Source organism: Mustela putorius, unplaced genomic scaffold (genome assembly GCF_011764305.1).
Source record: "Mustela putorius furo isolate JIRA1106 unplaced genomic scaffold, ASM1176430v1.1 tig00003856_pilon_pilon_pilon, whole genome shotgun sequence".
NCBI classification, from domain to species: Eukaryota; Metazoa; Chordata; class Mammalia; order Carnivora; family Mustelidae; genus Mustela; species Mustela putorius.
This window is the reverse complement of record NW_025422008.1, coordinates 612,994-632,335: the sequence shown is the minus strand read 5'-3', so window position 1 is coordinate 632,335 and position 19,342 is coordinate 612,994. Positions and strand designations below refer to the sequence as shown.

The 19,342-nt window shown below is 57.6% G+C and overlaps 2 protein-coding genes across 7 annotated transcripts; both read right to left on the bottom strand.

Annotated features, from left to right (window-relative positions):
* Positions 1 to 324: 324 nt before the first annotated feature.
* EHMT2 (euchromatic histone lysine methyltransferase 2) lies at positions 325 to 13,911 on the bottom strand. 6 transcript variants are annotated; one of them, XM_045065129.1, is made up of 28 exons: positions 13,852 to 13,911; positions 13,139 to 13,205; positions 12,824 to 13,042; positions 12,474 to 12,727; positions 11,516 to 11,600; positions 11,382 to 11,422; positions 11,104 to 11,259; positions 9,365 to 9,508; positions 9,132 to 9,246; positions 8,861 to 8,962; positions 8,485 to 8,633; positions 8,247 to 8,390; positions 7,875 to 8,110; positions 7,614 to 7,796; positions 7,415 to 7,497; positions 6,988 to 7,094; positions 6,764 to 6,886; positions 6,543 to 6,644; positions 5,407 to 5,511; positions 5,143 to 5,297; positions 4,892 to 5,059; positions 4,328 to 4,472; positions 3,891 to 3,968; positions 3,519 to 3,634; positions 3,348 to 3,434; positions 1,487 to 1,565; positions 1,169 to 1,344; positions 325 to 827 (listed from the first exon to the last, which is right to left on the bottom strand). In XM_045065129.1, exons 1-28 carry the CDS (start codon positions 13,891 to 13,893, stop codon positions 647 to 649), a joined length of 3,642 nt encoding a protein of 1,213 aa, XP_044921064.1. In that variant the 5' UTR covers positions 13,894 to 13,911; the 3' UTR covers positions 325 to 646. The 6 variants fall into 6 exon arrangements, 4 of the variants coding, with proteins under 4 accessions (XP_044921064.1, XP_044921065.1, XP_004780982.1 ...); XM_045065130.1 differs by lacking the exon at positions 8,861 to 8,962; XM_004780925.2 differs by lacking the exon at positions 13,852 to 13,911 and having other exon boundaries at positions 13,139 to 13,443.
* A 2,076-nt stretch (positions 13,912 to 15,987) lies between these two features.
* ZBTB12 (zinc finger and BTB domain containing 12) lies at positions 15,988 to 18,510 on the bottom strand. The gene is made up of 2 exons (XM_045065132.1): positions 18,086 to 18,510; positions 15,988 to 17,585 (listed from the first exon to the last, which is right to left on the bottom strand). Exon 2 carries the CDS (start codon positions 17,563 to 17,565, stop codon positions 16,186 to 16,188), a length of 1,380 nt encoding a protein of 459 aa, XP_044921067.1. The 5' UTR covers positions 17,566 to 17,585; positions 18,086 to 18,510; the 3' UTR covers positions 15,988 to 16,185.
* Between the last annotated feature and the right edge of the window lie 832 nt (positions 18,511 to 19,342).

Sequence of the window (19,342 nt, the reverse complement as noted above, 5' to 3'; positions counted from 1 at the left end):
TGCTTGCCATGGGCGCCGTGGACCAGGACACGCTTTAAGAAAATCCTTCATGTTTTTGCAAATTACTTCGGTTGCAGTTGACTCACACCTATACTCTCCTGCCGGATTAAGTGTTGAGATTTGTCTTTTAGCCCTTTGCTAGACTCTGTCCACAGTGGTCTCCCCACAACCCCCCCTCCCCTCCCCTCAAGGAGGTGTCCACACCAGCCACACCTGCCCAGCTGGCTTCCCATCCTGCTCGTTCCCTTGGACCCACATTCCCTCTAGCCACGTGGGCTTTCTCCTTGACCAAACCCCCCAGACCCCCCAAAACCATCAAGACAGTTTATTACCAAACCCAGTATTTATTGAGAACAAAGGAAACCAGCTGGCATAGAGGCCCAATTTCAATTCATCAAACTTCAGCTGAGGATGGGGAACAGGGAGTGGCCAGCCCTGAAGTTACCCTCCCAGGGAGGAACCAGCTCTGGGAGAGAGGGGCTGTCAGACCTCCAGGGCCTGGCTGGGGTCTCTGGCCAAGGAATGTGTGAAAGGGGCAGGGAGAGAAGACGGCAGCACCCCAAGATGTGGGCTGTGAGCAGCAAGTGGCAGAGGGGGCTGCTGGGCTGGTGGCCATCCAGGGGTGGTGTGCATGTGTGGTCCGCTGTCAGGGATTGACGGAGGGCAGGGAGCCAAGCTCAGGCAGCAGCTCGGGGTGGGGGTCTAGGCGCGCCAGGCGGCTCTGTTCCAGGGCGATGGCCTCGGCTGAGTGCTTGCATTTCTCAGAGCCACATTGACAAGTGAAGTATTTGCTTTTGATGTCCCAGAAGCGGTCACCATAGTCAAACCTGTCAGAGGAGCACAAGAGGCTATGGGGTCCTGAGCCAGTGGCCCTGGCCTGCCCTAAAGCACCCACCCCCATCTTCTCCTGACAGGCTCCTAGCCCTTCTGTGTGCACAGAGCCGCCACACTGGCCCTGCCTGTGGACTTGTCAGACGTGCAGAATCTTGGGCTCCATCCCAAATCTACTGAATCAAAATCTGGGAGGCTCAGGACTCCATTTACACTGATATCTTGAGAGCCTTGGCTCTACTCCTTGCCTGGACACTAGGCACTCTCCAGCCTTTGGTGTCTGATCCCGGGCTCACTGCATGTCCCACACCCCAGCCACACACTGGAGACACCTCACCCCAGCTCCTCCCCAGTCCGGATGTCTCGGGAACTGAAGAAGGCAATGCGTGGAAAGCGCAGGTCTTGGTGCAGCATGAAGACCCGGACAGGGATGATGTTGGGGTCACACAGGTGGTTGATGAAGCGGCTGATGTTGCCATAGTAACGGGCATCGATGCAGTACACCTCTCCATCCTGAGGGGAGGGTGGCATCCTTCAAGTTGTCTACTATGGTGCTTGCCTGGCCAACCCCCACCCCAACAAACCCCCCCAGTCTCTCCTCCCCACATTCCCATCTGCTGACTGACTGTAAGGCACAAAGGGGTCTCCTGCCCACCTTATTGTCTAAGTCGAAGAGATAAGAATCATCCTCTCTCACATCAGCCTCAGCATCAGAGATCAGCTCCCCGACATACCTGTGGGGCAGGAGGTGGTGGTTCTGAAGGTGAGTGGGGGTTACTGGGAGCCAGCTCCAGGCCCTGTGCCTCCTCACAACCCCACAGAATCCTCTTCCATGATCTCTCAACTGCCCTGGTCTGTGTCCACGGCTCCCACAGACCGACATGGCTGGGGCGGGTGGGCAGCCAGGGCAGAGTGGGCATGGAGGACAGTGGACATCATATATCAGACATCATGGGATGGGGGAGGTGGGTAGCTCCCCACTGAAGCGAAGAGCAGGAGGAAGAACAGGGGATACCAGCGTGGGAGAGGACACACAGGCCCTCCCCTGCCAGCTGGGGTCTCTGCTGGATACCTAGAACAACAGGCAGGACCAGGACATGTGGGGAAAGCTGGGGGCTAGTGGGCTGGAGATGAGCTAGAGAAGCAGCCATGGGGAAGGTGAAGGGAAAGGCCTGAGCTGTGCAGGAGGAAGAGACAGTGAGCAGGGAGACAGTAAGCCCCTATGGTTAAGGGGACCAGAATATGTAGGCAGCTGGTTTTCTTTTGGGGGGGGGGAATCCATGTGGATTTAGCATCTGGGAGGTGTGTGCACTAGGGGTAACCTAGCACAGGGGTGTGAAGCACCCAGCACGTGGGGGCGATTGACGGCAGGGCTGCAGGAAGGGGTGGAGCCACAGGGGCCGTGATGGACTCTTGGAAGGAGCTAGTGACAAGGACAGTCACATTTAGAAAGCAGAGGAAGAGAAGCTGGTGAAGAGGAAGGATGGACGGGTCCAAGGTGAGGAGAGCATCACGGGAGCCAGAGCAAGGCGGGGTGGCAGACACCAGAACGAGGACCAAGACACGGGGTGAGGGGAGGGCTGTCGAGAGGCAGCGTCAGCAGGAGAGTGAGGGCCGAGGCTGATTCTGGCAGGGATGAGCAGTAAGCCAATGGTGGGGAACTCGAGGTCCAGGAGGAAGCAGCCATCTCCACAAAGTTGAGAGATGACCCAATAAAGAGGAAATGGGGGTGCCAGGGTGGCTTGTTAAATGTCTGCCTTCGGCTCAGGTCATGATCCCAGGGTCCTGGGATCGAGTCCTACATCGGGCTCCCTGCTCAGCGGGGAGCCTGCTTCTCCCCCTGTCCCCACCCACTTGTTCTCTTTCTCAAATCAATAAAATCTTAAAAAAAAAAAAAAAAAAGTAAGAGAAAATGGATGGTCCCTTAAATGGGAAATGGGGTCAAAGGAGGTCTAGAAGTCTGCCAGCCATGGGGGAGGAGCCGGACAGGGGGTGACAGAGGTTGGAAAAGAAAGTGGAGATGGACGAAAAGGTCGCATTACCCCCTCAATTTTGCAGACAAGAGAAATGAGGCTCAAAGAGGTTAAGAACTCGGCCATGGGGGTGCCTGGGTGGCTCAGTGGGTTAAAGCCTCTGCCTTTGGCTCAGGTCATGATCCCAGGGTCCTGGGATCGAGCCCCGCATCTCTCTCTCTGCCTGCCTCTCTGCCTACTTAGGGTCTCTGTCTGTTAAATAAATAAATAAATTATTAAAAAAAAAAAAAAAAAAAAAAGAACTCGGCCATGGACACCCAGTGGCAGAGTGCAGCTCAAATCAGGTCCGTCTCCCAACTTGGAAAGGCAGGGGAGGGGTGATATGATGGTGGTGGCAGGAGGCTCTGCAGTCTGGGCAGGCTAGGGGCAGGTGCAGTCTGGCCAGGGAGGGGCAATGAAAAGGAGCAGGACCTGTCAGGGAGGAGAACGGAGGGAGACCTGGCAGGCAGCTGCAGCTGGGCATCCACCCTGACCCCTACTCACTCGCAGATGAAGGTCCCCTGGGGGATGGTCTGCAGGGCGCGGACCCCCCAGCCCATCTTGGCTGTCCGGTAGAGCTGCAGTCGCACTCTGGGGGGTGGGAGAGAGGCTGGCATCAGGTGGTGGGATGTGGGGTGTGGGGGGCTGAGGGTGGGCTGCAAGGGCGGGCCTCACTTGATGCCACTCTGTACCACCCGGTTCTTGCAGTTTCTCCAGCAGGAGCACGCTTGATTACACTCGAAAATCAGTGGGGGCTCGATCTTATTAAATTCCTGGAGCAGCCGCCCGTCCTGGGGTCGAGGGAGGGAAGGACAAGTAGTTTCCATGTGGTGCCCACTACGGCTCCCGACCCCACAGATGGGGAGGACGGGCTCGGGGAGGCCACACGTGCCAAGCTCAGAGACTAGGACCTGCACCACACCCTTGGTTGGCACATAGCTGGGCATAGCCCCAGCTCCATCCTGGCAGCGCCCCCCCAAACCCCTGCCCTGCCCCTTTATTCACGAGGGAGGGACTGGTGGCAGGGAGCAGGTGGAGCACACGCACCTTATCATACCAGCAGCGGATGCTGAGCTGCCCGCACAGGCAGTTGGAGCTGGAGCAGTCATCCACACAGGTGCAGTGCTGGGGCAGGAGGCAGGGGATGAGCTTGACCCTCAGAAGCAGCCTTGTCCCCTCAGCAGCCAGTGCTCCCTGACCCCCCACCACTATGCTTCCTCTGAGGTTGTTACTTCAGACAGTAGGTGCTGATGGTCCCAGGGTGAGGGGGAATCAAGGTGTTGCTGACAGGGGTGTCCCAGGGCTACTGTAAACCCATATACCTTCACATGTCCTAAAGAAAGCACCCTTTTCCCAGATGGATGCAGGCCCATACCGAGTTCCCTTTTAGCCTGGCTCCTTTGTTCATCCACCACTTTCCCGACTGGCCCTGGCTGCTCTGGATGTCCCCCCGGGGGGCGGGGCGTGCAGGGCCCCCCACTCACTTGCAAATGGGTGATGTTCCGGTCGATGTTCATGGTGGATGTCTCACAGTTCTCTGAGATGTACTTGTAATCTTCAGGGCAGGGCTCCCCGTCCACGCCATTGACACAGGGGATAGGCACGTTCTCATAGCCCCGAGCCACATCCCTGACAGAAGGGAGATGGGGCTGGGGGCGCTAGAGGAGTGGGTGTGGGGTCCACCAGGTGCAAGGAGAGGCCTGAGAGGTTCCTGGGGCCATGGGAGGGAAGGGGGTGGTTCTGGGAGTTCGTCGGGGCAGGGGGAGGAAGACTGCCAAATAACTGTGGGACAACCAATGAAAACCGGACTTCAGATAACTGAGGAATAGTTTTCTACTACAGGCATGTCCCCACTAATGCACTGCACCCTCTTAACACTAAATGCGCACAGCTCTTCTGAAACCCTCATTTAGCTCTATTCTCATTTACGGTCTCTGGCATCCTGTTGGGGGCTGGCTCTGAGGATTCAGTGGAGCCTGTTCGGGGGGGTGGTGCCCAAGGGATGTTCTGAGGGTTCGGCAGAGCGTGGCGAGGGGGCAGAGGCTCACCGGCATATAATCTTCTCGGTGCGGATGGCCCGATTCCCCACTCCCAGCCGAAGCTTGCGGTTGAGCTGCAGGGCAAACCACACATCGGAGCGCTCCGGAGTCAGGTCCCACGCCGTGTCCCCCTCCTTGTTCCGCAGCTCCGGGTTCGCCCCGCGTGACAGGAACAACCTGGGAGGGGATGGGGAGCCTGTGGGGTCCGGGGCTGGGAGCCTGCGCTGGGGTGCTAGGGTGCGGGGCGGGTGGGGGCTCACAGCACACAGTCGTGGTAGCTCTCCCGTGCCGCGATGTGCAGGGGCGTGTCCCCGTGGTAGTTGACTGCGTGGAGGTCGCAGCGGGCATTGAGGAGGACCTCGGCGATGGCCGCACTGCCCGTGAAGGAAGCCCAGTGCAGGCAGATGTTTTCTTCCTATGCAGGTGGGAGGGGCGGGGGGTGGGCCGAAGCCGTGAGCCCCACAACCCAGCCTCTGGGGGGCCAGGGCAGCCCCCACCTCCCTTAACCCCTGCCAAACTCTCACGTTGTCCGTGAGCGTGACGTCAGCGCCCCGGGTCAGCAGCATGCGGATCACTTCAATGTGCTTGTGCTCCGCGGCCCAGATGATGGGTGTCCACCCCCCACTGTCCTGTGGGCGGGGAGAGAGGAAAGAAGTTGAGAGGCCACTGTCCCCTGCCCAGGGTCCACCCAGCACTCAGCCCTGCTTACCAAAGCAGCGCGAGGTCTAGAGCACAGGCTCCAGGGCTAGGCTGAGAGCAGGACTCTCAGCCCCACCACTCACATGCTGCGGGACCCTGAATAAGTCTCTTCATCTCTCTGGGTCTCAGTTTCCCGGTCTATAAAATGGGACTGATAGTGTCTATTGTCCAAAGTTGTAATTTTTCTTTCTTAAACACAGACATTTCCTAGGTCTTTCCACTCAAAGTCCTAGAATGTGATGACCCAACAGCACACAGGCTGCAGTCTCTAAAAAATATTTTCCATTTAAAGGAAGAAGAGTCTCTAAGGGGCGCCTGGATGGCTCAGTGGGTTAAAAACTCTGCTTCAGCTCAGGTCATGATCCTAGGGTCCTGGAATCGAGCCCCACATTGGGCTCTCTGCTCAGGGGGGAGCCTGTCCCCCCCCCCCACAACGCCTGCCTCTCTGACTACTTGTGATCTCTGTCAAATAAATAAATAAAATTAAAAAAAAAAAAAAAAGGAGAAATGGCAGATTCAGCCTGGGGCAGGAAACGTGCTAAAAGGTAAAGATGCTCTCAGAAGTTGCTGGATCGTAGCAAAAGCCACAGGAGCCTCATTCAAGGGGCTCCTCCTGGACAAACAACGAACAAATCAAAGACTGAAGAATGACTGTAATAGGCCAAAACACACCCAAGATATGACATACTAAGAGGTAATAAAGAATATCTGCATGTTTCTAGAGATTAAGGCATCAACTCTTCGTTCTGAAAACTGATAAAAAGAAGCAAAAAAGAGAAAAGTAAAGAAAAAATACAAACAAGGAGGGAGAAAAAGATAGAGACAGACTGGAACATGGCTGAGATTCAGGGAAAAGGCCGGAGTCAATGGAGGCTGAAAGGAGGCCGGGGGCCTGAAGCCTGAAGCTGAGCCCAGGACCCCGAGGAAGGGGGCTGGCTGGTGGGGCAGCCAGGCCACTGACCTGGGCGTTGACATCCACCTGTCCCGTGCTGAGGAGCAGGCTGACCATCTCCAAGTTCCCAATTTTGGCTGCATGGTGCAGGCAGGTGGAGCCGTCCTCCTCCTGAGGGAGAGGCCGGCCAGTGAGTGCCTTGCCGGCTCTGCGGCCCACCCTCTGACCCAAGGCCCCAGGAGGTGGGGGTTGGGGGTGGGGGCTGGAGGGGTGGGACTAGCTCTGCACACCTTGCTGTAGACGCAGCCGCCGCGCTGCACCATGTAGCGGGCTGCCTCCAGGTGGTTGTTCACCACAGCCTCCATCAGCGGCGTCCGCTGCTGCTTGTCCACTGCATTGATGTTGGCTCCGGCCTGCAAGGAGGGGGCACGTGGGCTGGTGCTCCCGGAGGGCTGCGCAAGGGAAGGGGTGCAAGGACTGGGTCCCGGAGGCAGAGGGCCAGATGGGAGCTGACCTGCAGCAGCACGTGGCAGATCTCCACGGAGCCCTTCTGGGCAGCCGCGTGCAGGGGCGTGCGCTTGCTCTGCTGATCGCTCTGGAAGTTGGGGTCCAGGTTGTCCACTGTGGGGAGAGCCCGCCACACCGGAGGAGGGAGGGACAAGCGGTAAGTGAGAGAGCCAGCGGGTGGGGCCTTGTCTCTAGTCAACCTCTCCTGGCTTCCACTGGGAAGGCTGGCGTGAGTGAACGCATGTACGCACTCAGCACTGTCCCCAGCACCTATGTGCTCGCTGTTACCACTGTCCCCACCATCACAGGTTATGTGTGTGTCTGTCTCCACTGCACGCTAAGTGATTCAGGGACGGACAGGGACCCTCAGCATCTGGTACGTAACTGTTGCTCCGGCGAGGTGCCCAGAACAAACGCAAGAGCCGAATACTCACGCAGCATCAGGATCACCTTCTGTAGCTCCCCCTGCTTCACGGACAGGTACAACTGGCGGGGGTGGAAGCGGAGTTTCTTCCGCCTGCCACGGTGAGGGACAGGGGTAGGGTCCTCAGAAGGAGCATCACCCTCAGTACCTGTGACCCACCTTCCAGCCCCAGCCCCAGCCGCCCGGCCCGAGAACAGCCCTGTATTCACCTCTCAGACTCCTGAATGACCAGGGCCTTCTCCAGGGCCTCGCGGCCGGGCCCTGGGGGCAGCCCCACAGCTGACAGGCAGCCCCCATTGGGAAGGGTCAGGGAGGGCCCCGAGCTGTCGATGGTGTCAGCCAGAGGGTCGCAGGGTGGGCGCCGGGGCTCCCCATGCCCTCGCATCCGGGCACTGCAGGAGAAGGAGCTGATGTCTACAGGCCATGGCACTGGGCAGGGAACAGACAGTTGGGAAAGGGGAGGCCAGTACCTGGGCTGGGAAGTGTCTGCTCTCCCGGGGGCATCCTGAGCCAGGGGTGGGGGGGCAGGGGCTGCAGTGCCAGCTGGTGGGGTCACCCCATCCCCCCGGGGGATGGTCACCTCCTGGGCCTCAGATGCATCCTCCCCACAGTGGGGACAGAAGACCATGCCATTCAGCTGGGACACACAGGCCTTGTGGAAGCGGTGGGCCACACGGAAGTCGGGGTGGCACTCTAGGAAGGTGCCCTGAGGAAACACGGTGCTCAGGCTCTAGGACAGCCCTCCCCTGTGGGGCACACAGCCAGCCTGCCCCTCACCGCTCTACACAGCGGTGTACACCGCCGGCGCTGTACACCACCGCACACAGCCAGTGGCCACTCACCGCTGTACAGAAGTAGCCACAGCCTGGGCAGCAGTGGTGCTTGACCATGCGGGCACGGTGGGTCTCACAGAGCACCATCAGTGCCACGCGGCTGGATGGCCTCATGGTCTCCCGCTTGAGGATGGCGGCATTGCAGCCTGACAGCTGTGGCGGTGTGAACAGGCAGGGAGAGGATGAGGCTGGGGCCTGGGGCTGGGTCACCACCACTGCCACATCCCCTGGCAGCTCCCAGGCCCACCTCTCCATCCACACTCTCTGTGGCCATGCACTTGTGCCCAGCTCGCTCACTGATACGGTCAATCTTGGGAGCCTCCATGCGGCAGCTGCACAGCGGTAATTCCTCAAAGCCCCGCTCGGTCTCCAGTGAGGACGTGTCATTGGATACCCCTTGGACAGAGGGAAAAGGGAGCTGAGGGAGGCCAATCCCGTCACCCACAGGGACCCCTGCTGGGGCCTCTCACCCCCGCCCTGCTTTTCCCTCCATGCTCTAGAACTCCCAAAGCCTGGCCATGGACAGACACCTGGGCTCCAGTGGGTCTCCCTCCTCCCCATTCCCTCCAGCCCAGAGGGTGCCTGCCCCCTAGTGGCTCGCCATCCCGGCAATTGGCAATTACCCGCGTGGTTGGGGGAGAGGGTCCCCTCGCTGGGCAGCTCCAGGGACCCCAGAGGGACCTCCATGTACTCACTGGGGCCTGAGGAGCCCACACCATTCACTCCTGACATAGAGACAGAGAGAGTGAGAGTGCGAGCTCACAGGTGCCTGGACGCGTGGGTACATGCGGGCATGCGTGCGTGAGCACATGCGTGAGCGTGTGTTCGTGCACACTCTCTGGGGGCCGGGAGGGGGCTGAAGGAGGGGACCCAAAAGCAGAGGAGCCTCCTCACCTCGTGGCTCCTTGGCCCGGGGAGGCTCGCGCTTTCGCCGTTTCCTGGACGGCTTCACCCATGGGCTGTCCTTTCGCCACTTCTTCTTGGCTTTGCGGCGGCCGCTGGAGCCACTCTGGGATGGCGTAAGAATTAGAGAGCCTGGCCCCCAGCCCATGACCTCTCCCCTATGAGGACTCAGATCTCGGGCCCCAGAGCCCCCCACTCCTTGGGATGCTAGCCTCCCACCTTACCCTGTCGGACTGATTGCCTGACTCCTCGTCTTCCTCTTCTTCTTCCTCTTCCTCCTCCTCCTCTTCTTCTTCCTCTTCCTCCTCCTCCTCCTCCTCTTCTTCTTCTTCCTCACTCAGTTGTTCAGCCAGAGCTTCAACCTCAGACTGGGAGGAAGGCAAGGCAGGTCTGAGGAAACAGCAACCTCTAGGCCACAGACCCCTTTTGGGGGAAACTTGGGAGAGAGGCAGGGCAGGAGAGAGCCAACCCCCAAGACTCAGACAATGAAGCAAAAAACAAAGAGGCTACTACTATTAGCCCAGATGGCTCCCTGGCGGAGGTGAGCATGGACAGGGAAGGCAAGAGTGCTGAATGTCAGCTGAGAAAAACTTACAATGTGTGTGAATCTTGGCAACAAATTAAGGGAAAAAATTACCAGAAAACAAGCACATAGTTTAAGACTCTATGAAGTCTTCACATGTAGGCAAGACTACTACCCGTGGCTGCTCAAAACACTAGATGAGAGGCTCAGGAGGAACTTTACAATGAGGATGAGGATGATATTCCATAAATCCACCAGCCAATCTTAAATATGACTAATAAAAGATGAGATGTCTTGTAACTCCTGATGTGATGCAACAGGAAAACATGCACACCAGCTATCAGATCTTCTTGCCACTTAAAACAAAAAAAACAAACCACCCAAAGCCGATCGTGCTTCTAGATCTGCTTTATAAGAAATACTGGGCAGATGGGACACCTGGGTGGCTCAGTTGGTTAGGCAGCTGCCTTTGGCTCAGTTGGTTAGGCAGCTACCTTCGGCTCAGGTCATGATCCCAGCGTCCTGGGATCGAGTCCCATATCAGGTTCCTTGCTCAGCTGGGAGCCTGCTTCTTCCTCTGCCTGTGCTGCCACTCTGCCTGCCTGTGCGCTCTCTCTCTCTCTGGCATATAAATAAAATAAATAAAATCTTTAAAAAAAAAAAAAAAAAAAAAGAAATACTGGGCAGAGAGGAATATGTCAGTCCCTGCCCAATCAGTGAATGCCTAAATGCGAGAAATTCTGTATTACAAGTGACCTGGTCCTATCAACAAGTAAACAACAAGAAAAGCTTCTTTTTCAAAGCCAGGGGCACCCACGCATCAAGACAGACCTAAGGCAAATGTCGATCAAACTAGTGGATGAAGCGCATTTGAATCTGGACAGACAAAACCCTGTTTATGAAACTATGGAAGCGATGTGAACCCTGGTAGCAGGGTGATGGTTTTAAGGAGTCACTGGGACATTTTCGAGGTTGTGAATACAGTGAAGCCGTGATCTTAAAACTCAGAAAGAGGCCTCACGTTTAGAGATACGTATGGAAACATTTCCAGATAAAATGATGTGATGGCTACTTTACAACAGTCCGGGAGGTGGGCGGGCTGTGGGAGGAAGAGCTGAGTCAAGAGCCGCTGTGTGCTGACAACTGCTGGGGTGGGCTGAGGCTTTGTGAGAGCTCAGCCCTTATTCTTTTATGCATATCTGAAATTTCCTGATGTCACATTAAATAGAAAGCACGTCAGGCAGAACAGCATTATACTGCATAAGCAAACACGTGTGAGACAAAACCAAGAGCAAAATAACGAATAAGCAAACAAACAACAAAATGGGATGGTAAACCCGAAGTCCGGGATGGAGGTTACCACCCTGAAGAGCGGCAGGGGATGGGCTGGGATGGAGCACACACCGGGAGCAAGTTAGAGGAAGGCCAGCTCCTTCTCACCTTGCTGTCGGAGTCCACACGCTCATCCACAGAGTAGGAGTCATAGTAGAGGCTGAAGTCGTCCCCCACCACTGTCTCCCACTCCTCCAGGGACCCTGGGCCCCCTTTCTCCATGGTCACTTCTCCCGAACCCCGCGTAGAACCCAACTCCTCTGACTAGGAAAGATCAGAAAAACGGAAGCTGCTGGTACCTGGTACCCGACCCCCATTTCCCCTGGGTACAAGATACAGCCCCTGCCCCGGTGGAGAGGCCTTGTTTTCTGCCTTTCCAGGCTCACCAGGCCACCTCCTGTGTTCAGCTTCCTTCTTTTCGCCACTTCTGGAAGAAAAGAGAGAGGGGGAGAAAGGAGTTAAGACCTGGCCTTAAACCCTCAGGACAGGTCTTATCCAGGGGCCAGTGGGTGGGACTGACCTGAGGTCATCTTCCCCAGTGAGTGTACATCATCACTCATGCGGAAATGCTGCACTTCAGGGGGCCGCTTCTCAGGGACCGGGGGCTGGGGACCAAGAGAAAACATACTTAGTAGTTCTACCTAACTACTAAAGTATTAACTACCTTAGTAGTTCTACACACTTAGTAGTTCTGGATTAGCCTGGAGCCCTGGATGAGGCTGGGGTGGGCGAGACACATCCTCAAAATTGCCATCTGAAGCTCCAATAAACCAGAATGTGGCAATCACAACTCTGGTCTCCCCAGAGGCAGTGTGTCAAGCATATCCTCACCTAACACTTACCTCTTCAAGCACGCAGAAAAAGGCCCTATTTGCCCATTTTACAGAAGAGAAAACAAAGGTTCACCTTTGCCCAAAACTGCCTAAACCATATCCAGAACAAAATGATACCGGAGCCCCAGAAACATTGTCATAAAGCTTCTGAAATTCTGGGGCTTTTGTCCTTTCCCTCACCTCCTTCCCTGTAGGGATTCACAGTAAAAAAAAAAAAAAAAAAAAAAAAAAAAAAAATCAAAACCCTTAGAAACCCTCTGAAAAAGGAAGCAGGGGCAGTTTCAAAGGGAGGAGAAAGCTCCCTTGGGGCCCACTTTGAGGTAGAAAGAGAGTTTGAAGTTCCTTAGACAGTCATTATCATAAGAATAATTACGAGGTTAACTATATCATTAACTCTCTAACCTTTGTTTTTTTCTATTCTCCTCTCCCCAAGAACTGTAAACTCCAGGAAGACAGGAACTTGTCTGTTCAGATTAAGCCCAGCCCAGAATTTGACACACAGTGGCCCCCAAGTAAGTATGTGGAACCAAGAATGGATGAAGAAAGGTCTCTAGCTAAATCGTTCTTAAAAAAAAAGACCACAAGGGGTTCATAGTGGATTATTTTAGTCTCCCCACCCCCACGCCTCTCCCGGACAAATCTCACCTGCCCATTTCCTGGTTTGGACATGGTTTTTCTGGCTCGGTGGACCTTGGGCTGTCCCTCTGGGCTGGGTGTGGCCACAGGGGGCTCAGACCCTGCTGTGGCTGCCCCCTGGGCCCCCGGCATACTCAGCAGCCGCATAGCCAAACTCTGGACTGATGGGGGTGATTTTCCAGTTCCTGTCATTGACATCTTGGCCCGGCTGGGACAGGCACCCCCCTTGCTGGGGGAAGAGGGGAATGACTTTGTGGCATGGCCTGGAAGACAGAGAGGCAGGCAGGCAGAGGCAAGATAAGAGTGAAAGTGTTCAGAGAATACCCCACCTCAGCCCTCCAGGCTCCCCAGCCTCTCACCCAGCAGGATGCGACCCCCATGGAGGTCCCCATCTCCCTCCAGATTCTCAGGTTCATCCCCAATGAGTGGTGCAGCTCCTACAGGGGTGTCAGCCCCCTCATCGCCAACGGTGACAGTGACAGAGGCTGGGGATGAGGGCCCAGCAGGCTCCAGGGAGTCGGGGCTGGCCTTGGGCAGGGTCTCCTCACTACGAGGGGTGTCCCCCAAAGAGCCATGAACTGTAAGGGAAAATAAAAAGTTCAGGGTTAAGATCTCAGGGAATCCGGTGATGGGGGAGGTGAAGGTCCAACTGGGCCCATTTCTGCTGCACTCACCTCTCTCAGTGGCTCCTCTAGGCTCCTTCTCCAGCACCAGCGCCCCCATCTCAGCAGGGGCCTCCCCCTGGCAGGGGACACAAGGTATAGGGGGGCTGGTCAGTCCAGCAGGAAGTTGGGGAGCCCAGGACGCCTGGGCTCTGGGAAGAGAGAGTAGGCTCCGGGGCCTACCTCTTCCTCTATGAGGGCCCCCCCTTCCGCGGCCTCGGCTGCCCGGGGGGGCCGCACGACCCCTCCCCCGGGCCCGCATTAGCCCCCTCCCTCTCGGTAGACCCCGCATCTCAGGGGCCGAGAAAAGAGGAGGGGGAGGGGGCGGGGCCTCCGCGCCCCGGCCCCGCCCCCTCCTCCCGGCTGCACGCGCCGCTCCCCCTTTGTCCCCCAGGCCGCGGGGACCCCGGGCACCAACCCCTCCAGCGCCCGCTGCCCCCCAGCCCGGTGGACGGCCCCTCGTGCCCCTGGCGCGTGCTCCTGGGGCCCCGGCGCCAGCCGCCCACTCGGGGGCAGCCGGCGGCTGCACGCGTGCCTCCGTGCCCACTCCCCCCACCTCCCACCCCCTGGTCCCCTCATCCGCCCCCGGTGCTGGCCCTCCGGATTGCTGCAGGTCCCGTCCGGGCCCCCCGGCCCCGTTGCACCCCCGGAGCATTGCACGGGCGCGCGCTTCCCCCGGGCGCGCGCGCGGGCATGCACCCGCCTCTCCCCCTCCCCTTCCGCACCTCGGCGGCCGCCGCCGCTGCAGCTCCCGCCGCCGCCGCCATCGCCGCTTGCGCAGGGGGCCGAGCCGGCGCGCGGCCGCCCCGGGTCACGTGGGCGGGGGAGGGAGGGCTAGGAGGAGCCTTAAAGGAGCCACTGCGCGCTTTCTGGCCATTTTCCCCTCGAGAGCGGCTTCGGGAATGGCAGTGGCTGTTCTAAGCTGGGGGCTGCAGGGGAGAATTCCTGCTAATCCTGGCGTCAGCTCAGCGGGGAGCCGAAGGTGAGGCACGCCTGGGTTCAGGTGTGGCTTCTCCGTCCCCCGCCAGTTTGTAGGTAACGAAGGGAGTGTCGTCTGACCCTCACTGCTCTCGGCAGCGGCTGTCTTTCCAATCTGGCCCATGTTATGTTTCTCCCGCCTCTGGGTGTTTTCTGGTTTCTGGGTCGCCAGATGTTTCAGGCTCAGTTTTGGCCTGGCTTCACTAACGAGTAGGAAGGGGCCAGTGGGAACGCGCGGAGGACACCTTTACTCCCGACTGTTTCTACCTTGGTGCTTCATGTCTTCTGGATCGGCGTCCTCTTTTGAAAACCTGGGGCTAAAGTATTTTCTGTTTACGCCGGACCTGTTACGTCACCACAGGCACTAGGGATCCAAGTAAGCCCCCAGAGGCCCTAGAGTTATTACTGCCTAGTGACACTACTAACCTTTTTTTCTTTCTTTCTTTTTTTTTTTTTTTTTGTGTGTGTGTGCCAAACACCTCACAAGCATAGTCAGGAACTAAGTGGGGTATAAGCCCAGTTAACAGTGTAAGTATGAATAATATTACACAAAGATATACAACCTTGATAGCATTACTTAGGATACCATCCCTTTACGGATTACATTCTGGTCAAAGTTTGGAGAAACCCTGTATGATTTCATACGCAGTATTTGATAGAAGCCCTTAGTTGGGGTATGGGGCACCTGAGGCCACTTCAAGGCCTTCTGGGAACTGTAGTTCTCTTTGGTTAAGAAGTATTCCAGAGCTTTGTGGGACTTGTAGTCTTCTCCATACCCTAACTCAAACATAGTGTTTTTGCTTTTTTTTTTTTTTTTTTTTTAAACTTTCCGGAGGACATGAAACCTTTCCTCAGAATATAAATGCCCCAAAATAGCCTCCTGCTTACAATTTTGGTGGGCATAGTGATCACCTTTATAGCTCGTCCCCAGGGCTGATACCAAACTCTTGTAATAGAGGGGGAAGTTGTGTGTTACCACCACCGCCAATCATGGAACATAAGTATGAGATACCTGCCAGATGCTGAGGTTGCAGAACTGGGAGGGTTCCCAGCCAGAGAAACCCACTTGTCACAATCTCCTGCTCTTGTCAAGTCTCCTTCAGGCATGGGTCCTGTATGAGCTGTGCTGAGTATTGAACAAATGGCATAAAGAGAGGTTGTCTAGAGTGGGATAGTCATACACATGCAGTTGCCAGACAGAGTATAAAGGAAAGAAAGTGTGTGGGTTTCTTTTTTTAATTATTTATTTTGTGGAAAACAAAAGCAGAAAAACTAAAACCCCAAACTCCAGAAAAAATCCTAAAAAATACGTTTTTTCTTAAAAAATACTGTATAAGTCTCTACTCCTCTCCCTCCCACCCAACAGCCCTCCTTGTATCCTCTCATCTAAGTGCCCTACCCCCCCACCCCCACCACTATTCATCCTTCTTGCTATCGTCCCCCACTTTTTCATATCTACCCAGGATGCTCACCCCCAAGTTCTCTTACCTGGCACCTGACATGGTTCTCCCTAGAGTTCCGGTGAGCCTTTACCCACAGTCCCATTCCCCCAGCATGCAAGAACTGTCTCCCCACTTCCTTTTCTGGGATTCAATAATCCTTTCCCCCACCACTCCCTCTTCCAAGGATCTATTCTATGCAGGAGCATGTAAGCTGCCTCCTGCCAAATTCCCTCCCAACTCCCACCCACCCACCCCCCACCTTAAGAAATATCAGAACCTCACCCTGGGCAGCCTTAACCAGGAATAAATCATTTTCCTTTTTTTCTTCTCATTCTATAAGACCCGTTCCCTCCCTCCACATTTCTATGCACCTCTAAGAGAAGAAAATTTTTCTCTGGGAGCCCATATTCTCTTGGCCTTCTCAAGAATCCTCTCCATTACTTTTCTTTTTTTTTTTTCCCTGAAAAGGCAGGGGTCTTCTCTGCAAGGAATCTTCAGCCCCTCCCTCAGGATGTATCTGCTCATGTTCCCGGTACCTGCCTGTTCCCGACCCTCCCACCCGCCCTATTCTCCTGGGCTACTAGCTCCCTTCCCACTCAGCCCAGGGACGCCCGCCTCCTGGCCTCCGAGACTGCCCCGCTAGCGGATGAGGACGTTGATCTCGGCCACGCTGGCCTCCAGCACGTTCTCCGCTGTGGTCTTGCCATGTTGCTCCTTGAGGTGCCGCCTAATGGCAGGCTTGTGAGCGAAGCGCACGTCGCAGTAGGAGCAGCGATAGGGCCTCGCTCCCGAGTGGAGATTGAGGTGGTCGTGCAGCGTGGACTTCTGCGTGAAGCACTTGCCGCAGATGCCACATGAGTGCGACTTGACGCCGCGGTGCACGTTCATGTGGCGGTTGAGGTTGCTGCTGTGGTTGAACTGCTTGCCGCAGCGTGGGCACATGAAGATGAAGTGCTGTGCCCGCATGTGGAACACCAGCTTCTCCACGCCCTGGAACACTTCCGGGCACTTGGTGCACTTGATGTTCTTTAGGGGGTTTCCACTGGAAAAGCCCCCCGGCAGGGGTCCCCGGCTGCCCCCTGCCCCCAGGCTGCCCCCCGCCCCCCGGGCAGCCATGGCCACCGCTGCTGCCTCCACCAGGCCTGAGGTGGCCCCCACGCTGGCCCGGCCTCCGGGGATCAACAGCAAGCCCTCCCCTTCTGCGTCCTCAGACAGGCTATAGCAGGCTTTCACGACCCCCTGCGGTGGGGCCACAGTGCTGGGGGGCACGCTGCTCTGGGCCAGCTCTCCCAGGTGGCCGCCCACGGAGCCTCCGATGCTCAGACCTCCTCCCAAACTTCCGGGAGGTTTGAGCCGGTGTGCCACCTCCAGGGCCGACTCCACCTTGACGATGCAGATGTCAGACACGTCCTCGTCCTCGTCTTCATCTTCTTCCTCGGCCTTCAGCTCCAGGTCCTCATCCAGAGGAAACTCCAGTTTCACCGGCCGTAGGAGTGGAGGGGGTAGAGGGGGTGGGGGTGGGGGCTTGGGGGCTGGCTTTGGGGTCCTGGCGGGAGGGAGGAGGGATTTGGTGGCACTGACACTGCTCACAAGGCTGGCATCGCTGACCCCATCCTCTTTGAGGCCTATTTTGGGCTCAATGAACTGGCTGAGGGCGTTCCTGCATTTCTCCACCACGTGCTCCATCTGCAGGTAGGAGGCAGCCGTCAGGTAGTTGACGATGTCCCTGACAGCGAATTCCAGAGCGCCCGTGTAACAGGAGAGGAGCAGGTCGGCCACGATGCGTGCACTGTGCATCAGGGAAACCTGCAGCTCAGAACTGGGGTTCAGCAGGAACTGGTCCCTCAGGAAAGGCGAGCAGGCGGCCAGGATGACCTTGTGGCCACGGAACTTGAGGCTGTCGGCCACAATGGTCACGTCGCAAAACCGCTCCTCTGCGCGGAGCTGGTTCATATTCCGCAGGGTAGCGGCCTCGTGGCCGGGCAGCTGGAAGCGCAGGACTTCCACCCCAGAGGCCATTGTGGCGGGGGTGGGCAACCCTGGTCGGGAAGGAAACCTGGTCAGAGACAAAGGTCTCTGGCTCTGCTAAGCCATCGCTCCAGGCCCCTCGCCCCCATTTCTGCCCAGCCTCCCAGCTTCGGATCTCCCAGTCTTCAGGCCTCTTCCTCAGTTTCCCCAGCCCCTGGGGAAGCGCTGTCCCTCCGAGAGGACGGAGGCGTGGTTCCCGGGGGCGGGGCAGCGGCGTCCACACCCCCCAGCCCGACCGCCCGCGAGGACCGGGCGAGCCCGCGCGCCCACGGGGAAGGTAGGAGAAACCGGGAGCAGAGGCCTGGGGTTCTGGGCTCCGGGGTGGCCCGGGCTGCAGCCTCTTCTCACCCCGCCCCCTTTCCCCGCTGCTTCATTCCTCCGCCCCCCCTTTGCACGCGCCTTTCACGTCCTCCCCCCGCCGCCTGCACGCTTCGTGCACGCCCCCCCCCACGTTCAGAGCTCCGTGGCACGCCCCCCCAGCCCCACGACCCTGAGTGCACGCGCCTCTCACCTGGCCCGGTTCCGCGCGCTGTTTTTTCCCCCCCAATCTTCCCCACCCCCCCCGGGGTCGGCAGCGCCCCCAAACACGGGCAGGGCCTGGGCAGCGCGCAGGCGCGGGGGTGCACGAGGCGCGCGCGCGGGGCCAGCTCCGCGTGGGCGTAAGGAAGGAGGGGCGGGGGCGGCTCGTGCAGTGTGTTCCAGGCCCCGCGCGCCTCGGCGTCGGCGAGAACTCGGGGAGGAGGAAGAGGGGAGGGAATTAAAGGAGCAGGATTCCCCCTTTCCCGACCCCCCTTTCTTCGCCAGCCCCCCCGACACGGTTAAAGGGCCGGATGGCCTGGCCTCCCCTTTGGCCGGTATTATTTGTCCGCCAGAGCGGAAATACGTTCCACACCCCCCTCTCTCGCTCTCCCTCCTCCGTGCCTCCGGGCCCCGCGGCCCGTCTGCGCGTGCGTGCCAAGTGCCGCGCGGAGGCCCGCTTGCTCGGGCCCGCCCCCCGTTCCCGGCGGCCCGCGGCGCCCTCCGCTCCGCGCCCCCCAGCGCGCGCCCCCGCCTGCGCTCTGTGCCTGCCATGCTCCCGCCGACCGTGCTGCCACCTGCTCGCAGGGCGGGTGCAGCTCTGGCCCAGCTGTGCCGTGGGGGAGAGGGCTGCAGCCTCTCCCAGGGACCCAGACCGTCCCGCGGCTATCAGAGCTCAGGTCGCAGTTGCCCACGCGTGCATCTTCTGTTGAGTATGTTCACAGTCCCTCCGGCCACACTTCAAGACTTTTTTCCAACTCTTCTGAAGTCAGTGGCCACTTAAGTCCGCCTGGCCTAAACGAAGTTTTAACTTCCTACAGTAACAATCCAGTGCCCTCCACTTGCCTCTGTCTTAACAATAGTGTATCATCGCACCCATCCGACCTTCTCCATTCTAAGAACTGATCCTACTTCTTGCCAAGGCAAAGGTCCTCCACTGTGTGTACTGTCGATGACCTTGCCCATTTCACCCCTACTGTATAATTAGCCCTAGCACTAATTCTTCTAATTATGCGATTATTTGTATCAATACCATTTTACCATCTTTGGTCTTTCCAACTGCAGCTGTCTCTGGCAAGGTCAGAGATCCATCGCCCTAAATAAAAGCTCTCCTCAACTCTGTATCTCTACTATCTCTCTGTCACTCCCAACTAACCTGTGGTCTCCACAGCTTTGCCAACACCATTTATTAGCACGTTGGGCAAAGGGTGATTGCCCTCCCCGCCCCTTTCTTGCACACTCCCCTCCCTAC

Coding starts and splice junctions, on each gene's coding strand:
- EHMT2 (XM_004780925.2), bottom strand. CDS start 13,418: ATGCGGGGTCTACCGAGAGGGAGGGGGCTAATGCGGGCCCGGGGGAGG. Junction 5,298..5,406: donor ACGTCACGCTCACGGACAAC/GTGAGAGTTTGG, acceptor CCACCTGCATAG/GAAGAAAACATCTGCCTGCA. Junction 3,969..4,327: donor GGAACATCACCCATTTGCAA/GTGAGTGGGGGG, acceptor CTCCTGCCCCAG/CACTGCACCTGTGTGGATGA.
- ZBTB12 (XM_045065132.1), bottom strand. CDS start 17,565: ATGGCCTCTGGGGTGGAAGTCCTGCGCTTCCAGCTGCCCGGCCACGAG.